The sequence below is a fragment of the Fistularia commersonii genome, chromosome 25, assembly GCF_037954325.1.
Source record: "Fistularia commersonii isolate RoL2024-O1a breed Wild chromosome 25, RoL_Fcom_v1.0, whole genome shotgun sequence".
NCBI lineage: Eukaryota > Metazoa > Chordata > Actinopteri > Syngnathiformes > Fistulariidae > Fistularia > Fistularia commersonii.
This window is the reverse complement of record NC_141308.1, coordinates 7,444,589-7,464,744: the sequence shown is the minus strand read 5'-3', so window position 1 is coordinate 7,464,744 and position 20,156 is coordinate 7,444,589. Positions and strand designations below refer to the sequence as shown.

General features: G+C 39.5%; 2 protein-coding genes across 3 annotated transcripts; both read right to left on the bottom strand.

Moving 5' to 3' along the window:
- Positions 1 to 569: 569 nt before the first annotated feature.
- Positions 570 to 9,661, bottom strand: LOC147219039 (ceramide synthase 2-like). Of its 2 annotated transcripts, XM_086172354.1 has the most exons (11): positions 9,451 to 9,661; positions 8,283 to 8,453; positions 5,440 to 5,557; positions 4,732 to 4,850; positions 4,520 to 4,577; positions 4,358 to 4,408; positions 3,743 to 3,835; positions 3,439 to 3,567; positions 1,978 to 2,087; positions 1,719 to 1,872; positions 570 to 1,181 (listed from the first exon to the last, which is right to left on the bottom strand). In XM_086172354.1, exons 2-11 carry the CDS (start codon positions 8,447 to 8,449, stop codon positions 975 to 977), a joined length of 1,206 nt encoding a protein of 401 aa, XP_086028480.1. In that variant the 5' UTR covers positions 8,450 to 8,453; positions 9,451 to 9,661; the 3' UTR covers positions 570 to 974. The 2 variants fall into 2 exon arrangements, with proteins under 2 accessions (XP_086028480.1, XP_086028481.1); XM_086172355.1 differs by lacking the exon at positions 9,451 to 9,661 and having other exon boundaries at positions 5,440 to 5,556; positions 8,281 to 8,399.
- A 3,111-nt stretch (positions 9,662 to 12,772) lies between these two features.
- Positions 12,773 to 18,517, bottom strand: ctxn1 (cortexin 1). The gene is made up of 2 exons (XM_086172690.1): positions 18,369 to 18,517; positions 12,773 to 15,521 (listed from the first exon to the last, which is right to left on the bottom strand). Exon 2 carries the CDS (start codon positions 14,848 to 14,850, stop codon positions 14,575 to 14,577), a length of 276 nt encoding a protein of 91 aa, XP_086028816.1. The 5' UTR covers positions 14,851 to 15,521; positions 18,369 to 18,517; the 3' UTR covers positions 12,773 to 14,574.
- Positions 18,518 to 20,156: the final 1,639 nt, after the last annotated feature.

Below are 20,156 nucleotides of genomic sequence, written 5' to 3'. Positions count from 1 at the left end.
CCTTATTCTTAAAAATGGACACCATCACACTTTGTCACTATTCTTCAGGCATCTTCTCACTCTCTTAAGATCCTGTTGAATAATCTAGTCAGAAACTCTACCACTGCCTCTCCTAGACACTTCTACACCTCCAAGGATATATATCATCAGAACGAACTGCCTTTCCATTACTCATCCTCTTCAATGCCATCCTCATCTGTCCCTCTGTGTTCCCTCTCAAATCTGCCCATCACTTCTTCATCCCCTCTATTGCCTGCACCAACATGCCCATTGAATCTGCACCAATTGTCACTCCCTCATCTCTGGGGATATTCTGCATCACTTCATCTAGCTCATTCCAGAACAATAGGGTTGTTGGGTTAGATGGAGAAGGTTGATTCGCTGTGATGCCCCCTGAAGGGAAAAGCCGAAAGGAGAAAGAAGGAAGAATACTGTCATGAAATTAGTACCCCACTGGCCCAGATCAGAGCAGTACTCGGGGGCCAACATGGATTGATCTCACATTTGAGCAGTAGACAAAATTTTAAAAAAGCATTCTACATAAAGGAAATAGTGGATATTTCATTTATTTTTAATTGTTAATTTCTGTTGTATGAAAGGGGCTGTTTATTTATAATGTAACTGAGATGAAGGCCTATATCACCAGCTACCTAGGTTGTGAGTTAAAATGAAAAGCATTTTTGGGCAGGCATACAGCATTTCTATCATTCTATACTTTACCGCATGACATTAAGACTGTCATTTAGAAAAAGTGAATTCAAAAGATGAAAGTGATGAAGATTTCCTTGCCAACAGCATAGTTACACATCGTCACGTTCGTCTTCACCATTACTTGACCAATTCCATTGGCCTTTGCATGAAAAGCACATGTGACCCATTTACAAAATATAATTGTTCATCACCATCATATCTTCAAACTCATCTGTTTTGGCCTAGAGACTGCTGAACTGAACCTATATTCATGTGTAAAGAATTTATTGAGCCTTGCGCATTCTGTCGGCTGTGGAGGCCCTGTGGTTTGTAAAGTTATTTAGTACGCAACTGTTGGTTAACATGGACAGTTTGGAATTAAGAGTCTCTTTGCTCCTCTCCCAACAATAATCTCCATCTTGATCCACGCATTCTTCTCCTCGATCATCCTCCACCTCGCTCTCCTCGTCACTGCGTTCATCTTTTTCCAACTGAGGGCAGAAGTGGACATGGTACTTTCAGGATAGTTTTTGGATTCATGTGTCAGAATTATAAATGTTGAAATTAGAGATAAGACTCGGGTTGTCTCATTGCAGAAACATGAACTATGTTCTAACTCTAACTCCAGATATGATTCATTGGGAAATGTCCAATGGCGCTCTAGCTTGTATGACAGGCACTTAAATGTTCCTCCACTAATTTTCTGGATGGTTTATGCTATTTTTAATGTTATTCATCCCTCATTTTGTTATCCTCGTTTTGTTCTCTGTCTGTTGATTTTTTTGTTAAATTGAAAGCATCATCTCCTCAATTTAAAGTTATTATTTCATTATTTTGATTTTTTTGTAGGGGATTTTACCACTTTCCAAACAATTGTGAAACATTGATTACAAATTAATTTTCAAATAACATGTTGTTAGTTTTCAGGTTGTATTCTACCTATTTCAGAAATCCTTCAGGTAGAATTTAATCTTTCGATGTTTCTGAGAGTCTCATGGTCGTTTTTTTGTGACGCTGCTGATTCTCACCTTGCCATCCAGGAATTTATAGACCATTCGTAAGATTAAGCCAGCCCAGAAGATGTGAAGTAGCTGCAGCACGAACAAGAGGAGATTGAAAAAGTAGTACCCAGCAAAGGGTTCAAAAACCTCCATGGACAATACCAGGGTGGTGTGGATGATTCTGGAAAACATCAAAAACACAGGAATGAATTAAATTCCTCCACATGCAGTGGAAGGTCACTAAAAGATAGGGAACATCTCGAGATCTCCAGAGAGAAGAACTTACTTGCTGGGGAAAATCACCAGTCGAGTCACGAGGAAGACCACGGTAAAGACAACAAAGAGGGTGTCACATGTTCTCCTCCAGCCGGTGCCGTAGTTGAACATTTTGGCAGACTGAGAAAATATGATTGTTTAATTGATAAAGACACAATACAAAGCATTATTGAGCCAAACAGCCGTCATTGAGGCAGAGACGCCAAGATAACAGCACAGTCAGCGATGCAAACACCCATTCAATTAAGTGAAAATAAATATGAGCTTGAGGTCACATCATTTCACAATGACAATGAGTCTGAAACCTGAGTAGCCCTGCATAAAGGCCTTCGGCACGGAGGCCATGTTATCAACTTCATTAGCATGTCTTTGTTATTTTTCCTTTCACGTTTACTTTTCTGGCTTTTGACTGTTGGAAGGCTTCCACTATTCGGACCGAGTCACAGGATGTATGCTTGAAGAGAGACTCTGCTCACCCTTCAGGCAACGAAGATCCGGGCACAGATACTAACTTTCTAAGATAAGCATCCATAATGCAGTGCGAATATACTGCATGTAGTTTAAAAGGCTTTTCTTACTTCAGCCCTTGCTTCGCAGTGGCACAAAAAATCCAAACCTGAAGATAAATCCCTGGTAACAAAATATAACAGACTAATGATATCCATTAAAGTCGACAAGTTTAAGACAAGAGAGGTACAAGAAAGAGTTTTTCTTCTGAATCGTAGCACTAGGCTCGAGCAACATGGATGGGAGAGATGAGACTATCGCACGTTTAAAAAGTATTTCAGTTGAAATTCCATTTTTATTAAGGTTTTCAATCAAGTTTGGAATAAAACCCGATTTGGAAACAACATAAATGAATAAAGCTCTTCTTAGAGATAAGTGTTATTTACATTTTTCTCAAATACTAACAAGAGGTTCCTCATCTTTGGTGAAGTACTAATAATTAGACAGGACAACTACATCACTTCTATAACAACAAAATATGAAACAAAATCTTCACGGTCCTAATATTTGTCTTTCATTTTTTTAATGTTTAGCTAATTTGAAGGAGAGTTCATCCAAAGATTAAAATCATTTAATGTTAATTCTCCAGCTCTGTTCTTCCACATTGTTTTAGCATTACTTTTATACGTAAATTACTTCTCATATTTAGCTAATGGGCGTCTTGGTGAGTTTTTAAACTATGGTTTACATGACTGTACTGAGTGGTGACTAAATGAGAATGTACTTTCTACAGCTCAGAAAAAAATAAGTGAAGGAATCAAGTTTTAAAAATTGGCGATTAAAAGTAAACAAACAAACAAACAAATAAATAAATAGATAAATATAAAGAAAAATATAAAAATAAAATTGCAACAAGACAATCAGTGGCAGAGGATCCTGCAATAAATATAACAACTCTATAAGAACTGCAACACAGTGTCAGTCAGCCAGTTTTCCTGGGACATTACATGAGATAGCAAATTACCTCTAGCAAGATGTCAGAGGAGTCATGGAGGAGCATGACCAAGGTTCCAATGCGGATGTAGTTGGCACAGTAGGAGAAACTCAGCAGGAAGATGGTGGCCAGGTGGTGGATCACCTGCTCCCTGAAATCCTGGTGAAGAAAAACATACATAGTACCTGCTCCGTGGAACAAATTACTGTCCAAAGCCAGGAAATTTGCATTCCTTGTTCTCGCAGTAACCAATTCACCGTGTGTTTTGTGACGTTACTGCAAGCCATTAAAAGTAAAGCACCATTATCATGGAGAAAACACAGCCTGCCCTCACCTTTCTCTTGATGTCCACCGAGATTCGGAGCAGCAGGGAGCCATAAAAGCCTAATTCCAGCATGTAGTACCAGTAGTGAGCCCTCTCCATGGGCTGTGGAGTAATCATCATAATCATGAAGTCAATAAAGCCTGGACTGAATAACGACTCAGCAGATGTTACAGCATGTAAACACTGCGGTCGTGATGATGCAGTGTGGCCACACTGCCCTGTGAGCTGCATTGTAAAACTAAAAAAAAGATTTCAATGTGGAGTCAAGTGAATTGTGACCCTCCAAGGCTGAAGAGGCTGCAGGCGGTGTCCCAGTTTTCCCTGACTGACATGCTGTTGACACTAAGGTCCAGTGTTTTGGATTTAAAGGTAAAATATTTCTTTACCAAGTTGTGCCAGAATTGTTTTTCCAGTATAAGAAAAAAGCATGAAGGGATGTTTTCAAACTATAAAAGAATGAATTTTTAACCAAAATTGACAGAAATCAATGACGACTTATCGTTTGGAGCTATTACTTATGTGACCATCAGGGGAGTTTAAAGAATCTGACCTGCCTCGTCGTTGCAGCTGTTTTACCGTGCTGTGTTTCCAAAATGAGATGATGCTCTGTTTGTGATATTTTACCTGTACAGGGTATTGCCGCCAACATTCCCTGTGATCCCAGAACCAGGGTTTCTGGGGGAGGCGGGGAGGGCAGAATGAGCATAAAGCTTTAGGAAAGGATAGATAAGGACTACAAATGTGATGATTTCCTCTGCTGTAAAAAATGTTAAAGGTTAAACTTACATTTATTAAAGAGGCCAGTCCAGCAAAGAAGGCTGTGAGATAGAAAAAGAACCTCCACCTGCCAAAACATGTCAAGACACAAAACAAGTGGTGGATCTTTAAGGAAGCAACGTTAAAAAAGTAAGGAAAGGGTTTTGTGTATGTGTGTTTGTGGCAGGGGAGGGTGGGGATTAGCATTACAGATTACATTTAGGGTTAAGTGGAAGACTCACGCTGCTTCCCCAAACTTCTTGGTTACACTGGGCCTGTCCTGGTTTCTGCGAAGACGGAACCAGGTCTCGATTTGTCTCTGGGATTTTCCAACCAGCGACATCAAACCTACGATCTCATTCTGAAAATGACAGCAGTGGGACGGTGGGGGGGTACAAGTAGAGGGGGTTGGGTTGTGGTAGATAGAATAGCAGGTATAACCAAAAGCCCGATAGTTTTTCTTCACTACGTCAACACAAACTAAATACAAAAGTAAATATCTTAACAAAACCTCGATAGATCCCTTTCTTTTGCTATTGAGCACATTGCTTTGATTTGTCATTCTTTTATTGCATACATTTCATTATATATTTTAGGCTTCGACAGTTGATTCAGACAAATCTAGACATTTATCTTTATCTCTGGTGCTGAAAAAGGGACTTAAACTTTCAAATGTCCACCAAAAAACATTTCTGGCATAATTACTGACAGAAACAAGCAGTTTTTGCAGAAGTATAGCTTTACATATACTTCTGCAACACAGGGACAACACAGGGAAATATGCTTAAAAGGTTTTTTAAAGCACAGAAATCAGAAGGAAATGACCAAAGCGATGCATTTCTGCTAAGAAATTTACAGATTGTAAACCCGTCCTCATCTCTGCTGAGTCCTACTGTTACATTGACTTCATATAAAACATTTGCAGCGCATTGAGGACTTGTTAAACTGACTTGTGTTGGCCTTCTGCTCTGCCGGGTGTAAAACGACTCCAACTTCGGGGAGGGGGCAGCAGTCTGTTGCAATCTGTTCTTTACTCCAAAACATCTGCCCATGGGTGGGGCAAAAAACCTGAGGGCACAGAAAACAAAAGACACACAATGTTATAACGAAGAGTGTGAGAGAATCAAAGCCCAGGCCTGCAAGCTGTATTTCCATGCGTGCAGGTGAGAGCAGCGAGAAAACAAACTCACAAACCCCACAATAAAAGACGGACGCGGTTTTACTACTAAGCTTTACACAAATATTTGAAAGAGTGTAATTCTATAAATCCCCCTGGAGAGCAATTTACCTTCACAGCGACACAAGAAATAGAAAGGAGGAAGAGATGGAGGAAATGGTCTGGAAAGTGAGATGTATGCATACTCCGATTGTGTAGCTTAAAGGGACAAAAAAAAAGCCTACATAAAATGGATCTGAGACACAGGGCAAAGCTGTTTTAAAGTTCATTTCTTTAAGAAAAGTGCATGGTTCTTCCATACGTATTATTTTGAGTTACTACTCGGGATCATGTTATTCCTTTTTTTTTTTTTCTTTAGAAATAATTTGTTCAAAGTGATGGCAGAAATGCAGCCTTAGGGTGGCACAAGCCAGTGTTTTTTTGAGCCAGTCACAAGCCCAGATAAATGCAGAGGGTTGTGCCAGGAAGGGCTTTCAGCATAAAAACAACTATGCAAATCAAATCTATGACTTCCATACCAGATTTATGGAGGCTCGGGTCAACAATGACTGCCATTGGTGCCAATAACCTACAAGGTGCCAGTGGATATTGGCTACTGTGGGCCGAAGAAGGAGAGGAGGATTGTGTGTTTGAAAGCAGAGAGAAGAGGAAAGGCAAGAGTCGGACTTTGAATGTTGGGACCGAAAAGCTTGAGAGTTGTTTGACATGATGCAGAGAAAGAAGGTGGATATACTATGTGTCCTGGAGACTAGGTGGAAAGGTAGCAAGGCTAGAGGCTTCGGTGTACTTTTTAACTTGTAATATCATGGTATTGATAGGAAGAGAAGTGGGAGTAGAGAAGTGGGAGTAGAAGTTATCTTGAAGGAGGAATGTTCTGGGAGTGCAAAGAGTGTCAGACAGACTGATGAGCCTGAAGCTACAAATTGAAGGTATGATGCTAAATGTTGTAAGCAGCTATTCCACAGGTGGAATGTGAGTAAGATAGATGAATGGATGCAGAATATTCCCAGAGGTGAACGAGTGGTAATTGGTGCAGACTTCAATGGACATGTTAGTGCAGGAAATAGAGCTAACAAACAAGTCTTGGATGTGCAGGTTTGGTATCCAGGATAGGAACACATAGTGACAGTGGTGGTAGACTTTGGAAATGGCTGTCGCAAAGACTTTTTCCAGAGAAGGCAGAAACATAAGGTAACTTACAGGAACATAGCAGAGGTGGTAGTGTGCAGGTAGACTACTTGTACAGACAATATCATCTGAAGGAGATAAGTGACTGCAAAGTAGTGATAGGTGAGAGTGTAGCCAGACAACATAAGATGATGCTTTGTTTGAATCTGGTGACAAAGAGGATGAATAAGATAAAAGCAGAGCAGAGGATGAAGTGGTGGAAGATGAAAAAGGAGGAATGTTGAACAATGTTGAAGAGTTGAGAAAGGCCCTGGGTGGTCCGGGAGAGCTTGAAGAGTTATGGAGACTGGAAAGGCAGTTGGTCCTGATAATATACCTTTGGAAGTATGGAAGCAGGTGGAAGAAAATTTCTAGAGGTGGAGGTAGGCTCTGGAAAAGAGAGCGATGAAGGTTAGTCACGACATGATGGAATTTGTCTGGGGAAGGTTACTGGGGTTGGGACTCCCAGGCAGGGGGCATAGAGGAAGACCAAAGAGAAGATTTATGGATTGAATGAAAGAGAACATGAAGTTAGTTGATGTGAGAGAAGAGGACACACAGAATAGGGTTAGACATAGGAGGCCGATTCGCTGTGCCGACCCCTGAAGGGAGCAGCCAACAGGAAAAGCAGAGGATGTTCAAAGTGACGGGGAAACAGTTGCATGCAGATAAGATTCAATACCAGGATTTTAAACAAGCAAAATCCTAACAGTCCCTTTCTCTCTGTTCCTCTGCTTCTTTTGTTCCCAAAGGTTTTTCTTTTTTCTACTCATTACAACAAGCTTGTTCTGCCAAAACACCTGCTCACTGTCGCAGTATCCTCCCAATCTATTCTGGATGCCCAGGAAGCACAGCCATTTTGGAAGCTCATCAACTCCTTTTTGAATATCAATATAGTGGGATGGTCGACTTTCTGGGGGAAATTGATGCATATGTAGACATGAGTGCAATTTCAAGTTGAGTAGAGTTAAGTGCAAAAAGGGATTGACAATATCAGTATGTACTGAATGTCATCCTTTCATTTCTCATCCACTTTTTTCATGTTTGCAATCAGACATAAATCATGGTCTCAGAAAAATATTGAGTTGTTCTTGTCAGGACAACCTGTCTGATAATGCAAAAAACAAAAACAACAAGAAAGTGTCATGAGAAAATGACAAGAATTAAGAAACTCAAGAACACTTGAAACTGAGTGTAACACAGCAGCTTCATGTAGCTCCTGAAAAGGTCATCTAAGTGACTTCTTTTTTTCAGTGCTTGTGAAAAGGTACTGAAAATACAGCAGTCAACCTTGGTTTTGTGCTGCGTATCTAAAGCAAAATCAGGGTTTTCTGTATACTGCGAATAGGATTTGATTATCACGCTGTAAATTCACCTGCAGATGGGAAATTAATACTTTCCACCAGTATTCTAGGTCTGCGCAGAAACAACACACCAGGTGGACTGTACCTCTCAAACACGTAGCGCAGGGCCACGAAGCCCAGAGCGACGGGTAGCGCTATGAGAAGATCAAGGGGTTGTGGTCGGTCAGAGTCCGCCAGTTGGTCCATGTCTTCCCAGGTCACACCTGGAGGAAGCCAGTATTCCTGCTTCCACACATCAGGCAGCAGTTCCATAATGCTGTAGAGGAACAGGGTGGAAGAAAGAGAACAAAATGCAGACGATGACGTCCAAATCAGAGGTTCCCCAACCCCCTTTTATATGAATATTTCCATTTGGAACTCCAAGACTGGCAACTGAATTTGATTTAGCCAAAGTCAAATCAGAACTAAGGCGAGGAAGAGTCGCATCAAGGTCACATCAATCTCATCCCGTGTGTGAATAGGAGACGTAGCAGTCCCACATCTGATGTACCACGATATGAACTGCCATGACATGAAATATATTCCAAATAGTTTTGAAAGTCATGTTTGAAATGCTATGTTGCATTGTAAGGCTGTAATGTTTGAAATACTATAATGTTACATGGTAAGGCTATAATGCAATGTGCAAAGTCCGGAAACACGTTTCCCTGCACAATGAAATTCTTACTTTGCAGCCCGCAGTGCACGCAGATGAGTATTGATAAATGAATAATGAACATACCTGTTGTAAACTTATGTAAACAGTGCAGGGAAATTCAAAGAGTGCAGGAAAAAAATAAACATCGTACAAAAATGTATGACTGTAGATGTGTATGGAGATATTATCTGTAATTCCTAGAGTAAGGAGTTTTGTCTTTTATTTTCTTTCACTGATCTAAAGTGGGTTGTGTATTCTAATAGTTAGGCTTTGGATTTTTACAAATTTATACTGAAGGTCGAAACGCAGACAGAGGCTGTTACACATTGTTTTAAAATTTTAAACCCCCAACGGATTGCTATGTTAGAATACATAAGAATGAAATGAGTTACTTTTTATCCAGCGTTACAAACGTGTGATAATGATGTTACAGGGAAGTCAAAGCAGAATTATCAGTTACATCCTCAGACTATAAAATGACTTTGTACATTAAAGATGTGGAACCTATGAGGAACAAAACAGCGAATGCCATAAAAGGCAGAGTTAAAACAATGCAGATTTTAAAGGAATAAAACATTCGTGTTCAATTCCCTGACGTTTTTATATAACAACTTACCTATGGAGACGATAAATTCGGATGAAAAAAAAAGAATAAAAGATAAAATAAGTAAATTACGACTTCCAGCTCGTTGTTGCCGGATGCCCCGCCGAGTCTTTATACGACGATGCCGGGTTAGTCAGCCGTTCAGCCTCCGCGCTCCAATTGTCAAGCTAGAGGATCATAGCCGGAAGCTTTGAGTGGGCTCTTCAAAATAAAACACCCACAAACAATCACATTCCTTTATTTGACACAACGGTGACACGATATCCAGCAAGGGTGTTAAAATATTATTATTTCCTCTGATAAAAGCATGTTTTGATTTAATGTTGCATTTCGGGACGGCTATCGGGTGTTTTTGTAGTCAAGCTCAGTATTCTACTTCCGGTTCTTGCTGACTCTGTTCCTAGAAAGATGACGCCACTTGACGCTAAACGCTGCATCAGCCTTTATGATGGAGAGAACGCGATGGGTTCACTTCCCCGACTCACTTCTTTAATACTTCGATTAAGTTTATGTATTTCATAGAGTATCTGAAAACACCCACATCATGCATTCAGACACGGACATATAATCTGCAATTTGTCATCAATACAAATCTTTTTTTCTGTCTTGTTTTTGTTTGAATATCAGATCAGAATGATGAAATGGTAACCATCTAAAACTCACTGATGTTAAATGAAACCTTCAACCTAATACAAATGTTATGTATTAGGAAAAAAAATCTCTCCTGGTGCATCCAGTCAGTGTATGTAAAAAGTGACATGTTGCAATGACAGAGTCTATCTTGACACATTCCTATATGTAATGACTTACATTTAAACGTGTACAGGATGTTTACATGAAACATAGTCAACTAACCGAATTATTGCTTAACTAAACCAACCCAGTTTTGACACATTTAATTTGTTACCTTGAAACAAGTCAACATATGATCCAGGGATGAGGTACTCCTATAATTTACATGGGTAAATACTGAAATGCTGCTGTAAAAAAAAAGAAAAACAAGAAAATCCTGATATGAAAATTGAACATTTGACAAAAGGACGGCCTTGTCATTAGAACAATGTGCTCAAACTAACAAACTTTAAACTTCTCAGTTGGATATTGTGCAATACTGTGTTTTATCATATTATGTATGAGTGTATATTTATATTTCTTTATATTCTTCACCTACCACACCTTTAACTGACAATATAAATATTGACAGTTTAGGGAGCAGGTGTTAGAATATGTTATTACATGTTAATTATTCTGCAAAACAAGGAAAGTGGTCAGAATGACAAAAAAAAAATATTTCTTTGTGAAATGGGAATATCAAATGAAAATACCCAGATACTTCAGAACTGTACAAATGTAATTGAGTAAATGTACTTTGGCACAAAATAGAGCTACAATTAAACAATGACAGGAAAATCCCAGTCGAATATCAAATTTAACTTCCCTCTATTGTAGTGGTCGTTGTACTTGACAGTAAGTTGGAATTCAACACCAGGAAGAGGGAAACTTGTGTCACATCACATGTGTTTATTATCTGTTGAAGGTTGTATTTGCAACGCACGTCTCCCAGATGACAATCCTGTACACTTCAAGGCCTTTAAGGTTTTAAGACAAACATTCCTTGTGTGCATTTCTCTTTGTGAGAGTGTGTGTGTTGTGTGTGTGTGTGTGTGTGTGTGTGTGTGTGTGTGTGTGTGTGTGTGTGTGTGTTAGGGCTCTTTGTTTTGTTGTTACAGCTCAATGGTACACACCCACCAAAGCACACACACACTGAAAGGTTCAGACAGACGTCTTATTCACTTGCATCTAAGCACATTTCACACCAGTCTTGTCCACTACTGATTGCTCTGTCCCACAGAGATAAGCAAGTTGATATGTGTGCGCTGATAACATCACTTCTGTGATGCAGATGAGCTACCCTTTGCCATTATCATGCATATCTGTCGAAGGTGATCTTTGCAAGTGAAAGTGCTGAAGCGTCAGAGAAGACTGTCATTTAGGAGAGTGAAAGATGAGAAGTAGCTTAACATTATGGAGATGTTGTCACATGTGTACATTTAGTGTGTTATCTCTCTGGGACACATTATTCTTTACGCTTCTGTGGTAGAAAGTCAGATTTTACATATTCAGGAAATATGCTTGATAAGTGCACCCGGCATCTGTGGATGAGCTGATGGACGACAAGTGAGATACAGGATCATGACGAGGTCTGAAATATGACTCGGCCTTGTATCCTTCAGCTGAACCTGCAAAACCTGCTGTTGCAAATTCATGTTTAAGTTGACTGATCAACCACCTAATTTTTAGTCTCTGGACAAGAACTCTTAAGTGCTTGTTAAAGCAAAATGCTGGATGTTTCTCATGCAGTAATACAGAAAAAAATATTGCTGCATGTCAGGCATGTTTTTGCATGATCTAGCCTTATTTGCATTTCTGGGAGCACCTCTGTGTTTGCATGGAGGGTGATGGGAACTGAGAGCCTTTGTTGTAAGTAAATTGTCAAAACCCAGTGAAGCACAAATCTGTAATTTTAATTGCCGCACTAATGAGACGGGGGTGTCACAGTCCAGTCGTCGCCATCTGTTGCCACCAGATAAACTGAAAAGGTCCATTTGAGGCTAGTTTGTATATGGATTATAATTTTTTAAAATAAAATATCAGTTTATCATAATTTTTAAATAAATAAATTATTCAAATATGATTATTTAACCATAACAATTTCCTTAAAATTGTGCCTAAACTGCCATCATTTGATTATTAAGAAACCCTTGTATTTTTCTTGAGCGCAGCTTCTCTTGCAGTTCCACAAATGTCCAGACGAGGGCGCACTTTGCCAGTGACGGTTCACAATCTGATGCAGGCGTAGAAATATGTGAAACTCCCCATGAAGAACATTGATTAAAATGGGATTCAGGATGAATGTAAAGAATGCAAGAAGTCTGAAACTTGAGAAAAAAAGAGGTCACTGTTGGATGGCATGTACCATTTAGTACATCAAAACATTGCTGTTTATCTTTGCTGTTGTAATTATGATTGTGATGGAAACACATGGTGTTTTTCAGTCATCCAAAGCAGTGGTGTTTTGTGACGGTAAGGTGTCCTTGGGGTGATCCTAGTAAATTAACCATTTGTATCTTTTTACGATCCCTGGGTTGATTATTTGATTGATTTCAACTGCTCTAAATCTTGACAACATTGATTTTAGGGCAGCATTTGGCCTAGTAAAAGTTGTTTGTGTTTGTAGGTTTTATTTACCATGTGTGTGTGGTGTGTGTGCTTACATGTTGGCATGTAGGTCTCTAAAGACATTTTACAATCAAGACAACACGAAAGCCTTTATTCCATTAAAAAAGGACAAGTTAAACTTAAACGAGAACTATAGGGAAAAACAGTACATAATTTCCTTTTTAGGCTCCTAATAGCAAAGAGTGGAGTTGGAAAATATACATTGATTTCATTTTTTAATTTAACAATAATTTGGTCATTATTAATTTGAGGAACAACATTTTCATGAATAAAATATAAGTACTAAACTTTTATTTAATGTGTTGTTTAGAACCACGTTGCATAGGGACAGTCTGGGCAGGATTAAGATTACAAAAGAAATGGCAGAAAATGGCAGTATTTATTAGTCACATTGATAAGTATGAAACAGATACTTTTTCTTGTATTGCTACAGGCACTGTTGACGAGATTTGTCTGGCACACTGGGCGAGGGCTAAAGGCAAAAAGGATTAGGAGAGGAAATTGGTGTACACGCATTTCGTAATCATAACTTTATATGACACATATTCCATCAGCACAAAGAGACTCAGCATTGAGGTTCGTAAGCCTCTTAAAGGGACAGTGACATTGAATAGCAAACTCCTGAATAAACAACTCTTTATGATCTCTTGTATATTATGAAGTCCAGATTTCAATACTGAAGCAGAGGTGTATTAATGACACATCAAAAACTCAATTTTCAGTAGGTCATTTTAAGAAATTCCCTCAAATGACAAAGCCTTTGGTCAATCAAAAGTCATTTGCAACCTGAGAATCACAAAATGTCATTCTGCAAAAGAACATTTTTCTGAATTAAAAAAAACACTTTTATATACAAGAGTACAAAATTTAAATATTTGGTTCAGCTGTGCCTCCAAAAAATGAACAAAACAACATTAGAAAATATAACTGTTCTACAATGTAGTTTTCTTTAGCAATTTCACCTCAAATCAACATGGAAAGTTTAATCTTGCTGCTAAATGTGCTCTCCCAGCATGCATTAGTTTTCAACTAACTGAGTTCCATATATCCAATATTCGATCAAGAGAGTTCTCGATCTGTCTTGATCTGTTTTCCACAGTATAATTTATCCCTGGGATTTGTAAGAACATTATGGAATTACAAAATGACATGATGAAGAGGAGTCATGCTTTGTGCTGTGTCACAAACAGTTGCTTCCCTGCAAGGTTTGCTCCTCTTAAAAGCTACTCTGTAAACCTTTTTACAGCAGAAGTCTCTATGAATACATTAGAAATTACCAGCTAATGTGACAGAAGGCTACTAGTGTGTCTGGGTCCAACATCCTCTGTTCTGTTGTTGTTGTTAAATGCTGTAATAATGTTCTGAATTTGTTTTTTAATATGAAAGAATTGCCTTTATTATTTTACTATCTAAATCCAGGGACTGTGTTTTTTGTAATCAAATCTTTGCAAATACTGCAGACAACCTTGGGAAACTGTATAAATCAGCAAAAAAAAAAAGATATACTGCAAGGAACAAAAAACGTTTTCTTTGAAAATTGTTTTTATATTTGTTATTTCTTAGGAATAAAATCATTTAATCGAAGGGCAGACCCCTGACACCTCTAAAGGGTATTTTCCAGAGGCTTTTACCAAGGATTTAGATGAAAGCTGGATTAACGTTATTCCAAATACTGGCAACACATTCAGTAAATCACCAAATGTTGTGCATCTGAGATCTCATTTTACCAGATAATGATGACATAGCCCTGAAATCAAGAAGGGATATTGGAAATTTGGATATATCTTTTCTTTCCCATTTTGTCCAGCCACACTATAAATGGCCAAAGTTGCTCCTCAAACATAAAGCGACCTGAGAACATGATTCTCTATGATTAGCTTCCACCATAGACCCTTTTCACACCAGAGCGTAATCAAACTGTCCTCTGTCCAGTCCCTCCTTGTGGTCCGTCCACGATGAAGCCGGCATGCTGCTGTAGGGGTCTAACAAGATCCGGACGCAGCGAACGAGAAGGAAAAGCAACAGCAGCACGAGGAGGCCCACGAAACACAGCGCCGTTCCTTGCTCGGGGTGTCCCGCTGTGGGCTGCAGCACGGACGGACCCCTGGGGAACCCCGGGGGAGCTGGAGAGGACAGGTCATAGTCCACAACCCAGTAGTTTGTGTTGCTCATCTTGAAGTGGAACGTTTCAAAGAAGTAAATCGCTATCGTTCAGTCAGATCCCGTGAGGAGTTGCTCGGCTCTGCATCGTTGTCACGTGCAATTTCTCAGCGGGGGAACGTCACATGGACAAATTTGCTATTTGCCTATAGGAGCTTGGGCATGGAATTGGACCCTCTTTGGTTTCTTACAAGGCAACAATATGTTTCAAACAGACCTTACAGGCAGCAAACAGTGATGCAAATGAATAAGCCCGCCGGTGATGAGAGCAGCAGCTGAGACAAACTCAACCACCATCCAATTAGTTTCTGTTTATATCTCTTTCAGTCCCTCTTTCTCCTCACTTGCGTCCTTAGGAGTTACAAAAAGTAAGCCCTAACTATGAATCACCTGCACAACCTTCAGTCGCGTCTGTAGATGTTTAGGTCAATATTGTGAGAGCCGGCCAATGGCAGCCAAAGCAGAAAAGGAAGGGGGTTGAAATAGGGATTAAAAAGTGAAGGTTGGAAAGATAAATCTCAAAGGAGTGGCTGGAGATGTTCCCCAAAACGTACTTGCAGGATGTAAATGATCGATGCCACGATGCCTCAGAGAAGGTTTTTGTATTCAAATTATTTGAATGTTTCAGCCACGACACACCGCTCCGCTGATTGCTCTCCGGGGGGATTCGCTCATCAGGACGCCTAAGATAGGAGGCAAAGATAACATACAGCGTGAGTTAGCGCAAAGGTGCTACATAGGGAGAAAAGCCTGATTGATTCAGAAGGAGCGGAGCTAGACGGAGGGACCCGGAGCATGCCGGGGATGATGGATTCTACCATAGACACTTTATAGTTTTGTTTGTATTTCTTATTCTCCCCCCTTTTTTATACTGTTTATACAATTTCCTGCTATTATTTATTATTGTTATGTTTTACTTGAAACTCTGGCACAACAATTTCCTTCAGGATAAATAAAGTTGTTCTTATTCTTATTCTTATTCTTATTCTTATTCTCATTCTTATTCTTATTCTTATTCTTATTCTTATTCTTATTCTTATTCTTATTCTTATTCTTATTCTTATTCTTATTCTTATTCTTATTCTTATTCTTATTCTTATTCTTATTCTTATTCTTATTCTTATTCTTATTCTTATTCTTATTCGAGGAATCCACTGGATCGCTGAAAAACATTCGGGAAGTTCAAACTGTACTTGCTCTCCCGTCAAACCCTTCTCAGTTATACATGATAAAAGAACCAGCCGTTTTACCGAACAGAAGTACAGCGTGGTGCAAGAATGAATAAATCAGACACGGATGACTGAGGAGACAAAAAATGGGGAGAACCACCTAGACAGTTGCTGCAAAGAGTTCCTCCTCATAGCCTCTGTAATGGGCCATGGAGCGAAGAGACCTTTCCTGGGGAAGGTGCTCTACTCAGTCAGCCCATTATATTCCAGGAGGTGCCGTTTCACCGAGCCACTGATCCTAGCGGAGACACTCATCGACCCCCTCGACCGGCCCTGCCCCCCCCCCGTGATCCAAATGACGGGACCAAAGGGCCAGTCAGTGTTAACAAGGGACTTTAAGGCGTAGTGGAAAAAAAGTGCCTGACTCAGGATCAATTATAAAATGACCTGTAGTTACATCAGATGGTTCAAGTAGCGGCATGTCAGGGGAGCAGAAGCTAAGTGAACAAGACAGATTCAGCTTTTTCAAACTGGGAAGTTTTTGCAGTAAGTCCAGATCACTTAGAAAGAGCCTGTCAAGTCAATACAATACTAAGTCTGAGGTTTTTGTGCAGCTGATTACATGCGCAGCAAATAATATGAATCATCTATTAATAATAATTGCTTCAACATGCATTCCATGCAGGGAAGATACAGGGAATAGAATATGGATTAAACAGAACCGACATTTTTGGGTGTTTGCAGTCCATTGCTAAATAGGTTGCTACTTCCATTAAAATGCATCTTGAATGCTGCATGAGGAGAGTAGTCAGTAAGGGCATCTTGTATTTGCAAGTGTTATTTGCAGTCCCTATGTCCTCTATTGTAAGTCGCTTTGGATAAAAGCGTCTGCCAAATGTAATGTAATGTAATGTAATGTAATGTAAGGGCTAATTCTACAGACTGTCAGTCAATCTGAAGATCTTCTCAATTAATCATTCATTTTAAATCGACCCATAAAACTTTAAGGATAACCTCCTTTTGCCTTCCCACAGATGAACATGAGATCATGTATAGAAAGCAGAAAATAGTCCCGTTTTCTAAGCTGAAATCAGAGTGGTTGTTATTTTTTCTTTGCTGAAATATGACTTTTAACTTCCAGGGGTTACCTGGCCTCTTTCCCAGTGTTAGCTTGGATTGCGTCCAGCCACCCCATGGTAATCACCAAAAAAAAAAAAAAGAATTAAATATATATCAGAAGAGAATAGGTTGTTCTTACTCACAAATCAGTAGGCTCATTATAAATGATGGTTGCTGTGAGCGCTAAAATGTGCCTGAAGAAAACATGATAAATCCAGGAGTGCGTCCTTGAGAAGCAAACATATTTAAGCAATACAAGTGCGAGCAATTTCATGGCACACTGGTTCGCATACAGTGATCTGAGTGGGTTCCCAAGCAGCAGATAAATCACAGTGGAGAACCCACAGCCAGCGCTAATTTACACAACTTTAAACCTCCTTGGAGGGATGCATGTTTCCTCTGGTAAATACACAGTTTATGCTGAGTGAAAAGTAAACATTCATTCATTTTATTAAACCTAGGGCCGTGCCATTGATCTCTGACAACTGAGCTCACACGGTGACATATGGCATTCCTCGTGGGTGTAATACCTATAACAGCTCCAATTTGTGCTTGTGGATTATGGCTTCAGCTTTGAAAATGTCAAGGACTTTTTCAAATAAAAAGGGTAAAATGTTTCTTGACTGAATGTTAGACTGACAGATTAAACTAAGTCAGTTTGTCCTGAGTGTGTGGTATTGGAGCGATGAGAAGACAATGAGGGTAAACACACACCAGCAGCAGCCTGCAGGCTGATATCTTGAAATCTGATATCTCAGAAAGGAATATCATTATTCTTGCGTACAGAAAAGCTTTTGTCTCCACTTTCTCTTTAACCCTTGCTGTGCAGAAAGCTGTTTGACTACTCTTTTGTAGGAATAAATACAACACTGGAGTAAAAACATAATAGATATTTTTTTACTTTTAAATGTACCTTCTTTTATCATGGTTTCATCACTGCATGCTGCATCATCTCTGTAAAAATATGAAACTACTGTTGCTGTCTGAAAATATTTGATTAATATTTATGTTCATTCATGGTTTTTACTATACTTTCCTTTTTTCCCGCAAGAACAATGTTATTCACTGTGACTAAAAGTAGCACAAAAGCCCAAACCCAAGGCCTGAAAAACACACAATTCTTAAAGCGAACCCCTGTCATGTCGAGTAACACTCAAAAAGTTCTTTACAGAAAAGTTTTCCTTAGAGTAAAATGGTCGTATTCATTCTGGCAACAAGCTGAAGGAGGATAGGAGAACTTACCTTAGGGCTTGTGTCACAGATGAGGAGGTCAGATGAAGATGACAATCCTGCGGCTGCCGCAGCTGTTTAGCACCGCGGACAGCTCCCGCACAACTCAGCTTGGAGGCAGAGCTTCATGCTTCAACCCAATCCCCTCCACACAGCAGCCCCTCCACTCCGTCCGGGGCTTTAAGTCTTCTTACTTTAAGGGATCCGCCCCACCTCCCCAACCTCCCTCCCCCGCTGCCCAGTTATGACTGTCCCTCTTTGGACAGTACATATAATCTTTTCGTTTGGATGAGTAAGGCGCTGAGAGCAGCGTTGCATTATGTAAAAGGACTATGGGGGGCAAGAACACTGAGGGGCCACACAGTCAACACGGCACAGACATGACCACGGAGCTGCTGCCTTTATCAGCGCTCACCACAGTGTGAAAATTATTTATTCAGGTCGAATATCCTCTATAGATGGAAAATAGCCTCTGGATATGAAGAGCAATGCAAATGAAAAACATCACACCAGGATTAATAGCTGTACTTTTTTTTTTTTTTTTTTTTTGGCCAAAAGGTCCTGCCCTGTCATAATAAACCACCCTATGGAATCATATATTGCTCGCATCGATTGTATCCTGTTGAACACGAAATGGCCAGAAAACCTAAAGTTAAGTAAACTAAAATGTGATTTTTATGGGCAGGGTAGATAACTCACGCTAAACACTCTATATTTTCATTGAAATTTTAGAACATGACAAAGGGTTGTTTTTTTTTTTTTTTTTTTAATTTGACACTGAGCATTTTAATTCATGTGTCTGTGGCCCGCTTTCACTGATCAGTTTGGAAATGCAATTTGTAAATGTTTTGCTTTATGTAAAGTCTATGTCTAGTTGTTAAAAAGTAAAATATCACTGATGAAGTTAACATCAGACAGATATTCCATTATCTTCCAAAGCCAGTGGGGAGGAGAGTTGTATAAGGTTGTTTGTCATCAAGTTGTATAAGATGATTTAGTTGCAGGTAGAGTTGCAAAACCAAGCATCTTTTTTTTTTTTTTGCTGGATGGCATAAATTACATGATCAAGATGTTTAACAAAACAAGCCAAGCTGCCAGCATGTTCCTGGAGCTAAGCTCAAGATACTCACTGTGACAAGTAATTAATTGACACATTTATAACTGTACAAACACCGGGGCAGGTTGCAGTCAGTACACATCCACATCTCTCCTGCCTGCGGCCACATGGGACCTCCCTGTAGATTTAATTAATAGTCGGTGGATTATAATACTTTCCTGAAGGGCTTTATAATCAAATCACACTGTGTAATGCCCCGGTAGGCTGCCCGCTGGGCTCATTATTGATAAGCGTTATGAAATTTTGCAGCTCTAACAGTAACAGATGATTTGCTAGAAGGTCGAGCAGAGGTTCAGAAGATACAGGTCACAGCAGTGGGAAACAATCAGTGGGGTGGGAATACTTTTAAATCTTTCAAATGGAATCCTGTGACTGAGAGACTTTGCTGTTTTAAGTGTTCCCTTTTGGCAGGCCTCACTCCGACACTCACAAATCTCAAAATCCTCGGCCGGGACTTGCAGACTGCAGTAATTTCAAGGCTCTAACAAAACAAATACTTGCATTCCTTTCAGAATTTTTTATTCTTTATGTGCATACTTTTGAAATAAGTTAATGTCTTCAGCCCAAATGGACTCCAGTTGATATTCTTCAGGTTGGTCAGGGTTTGAGAGCTGAGATTATTATATTTTTTCTGTTGAACAATTATCTTTAATAAATTACATAAACATTTAGTTGTAAATCTA

Coding starts and splice junctions, on each gene's coding strand:
- LOC147219039 (XM_086172354.1), bottom strand. CDS start 8,449: ATGGAACTGCTGCCTGATGTGTGGAAGCAGGAATACTGGCTTCCTCCA. Junction 5,558..8,282: donor CTGCGCTACGTGTTTGAGAG/GTACAGTCCACC, acceptor CTGTGCCCTCAG/GTTTTTTGCCCCACCCATGG. Junction 3,568..3,742: donor CGGTGGACATCAAGAGAAAG/GTGAGGGCAGGC, acceptor TTTCTTCACCAG/GATTTCAGGGAGCAGGTGAT.
- ctxn1 (XM_086172690.1), bottom strand. CDS start 14,850: ATGAGCAACACAAACTACTGGGTTGTGGACTATGACCTGTCCTCTCCA.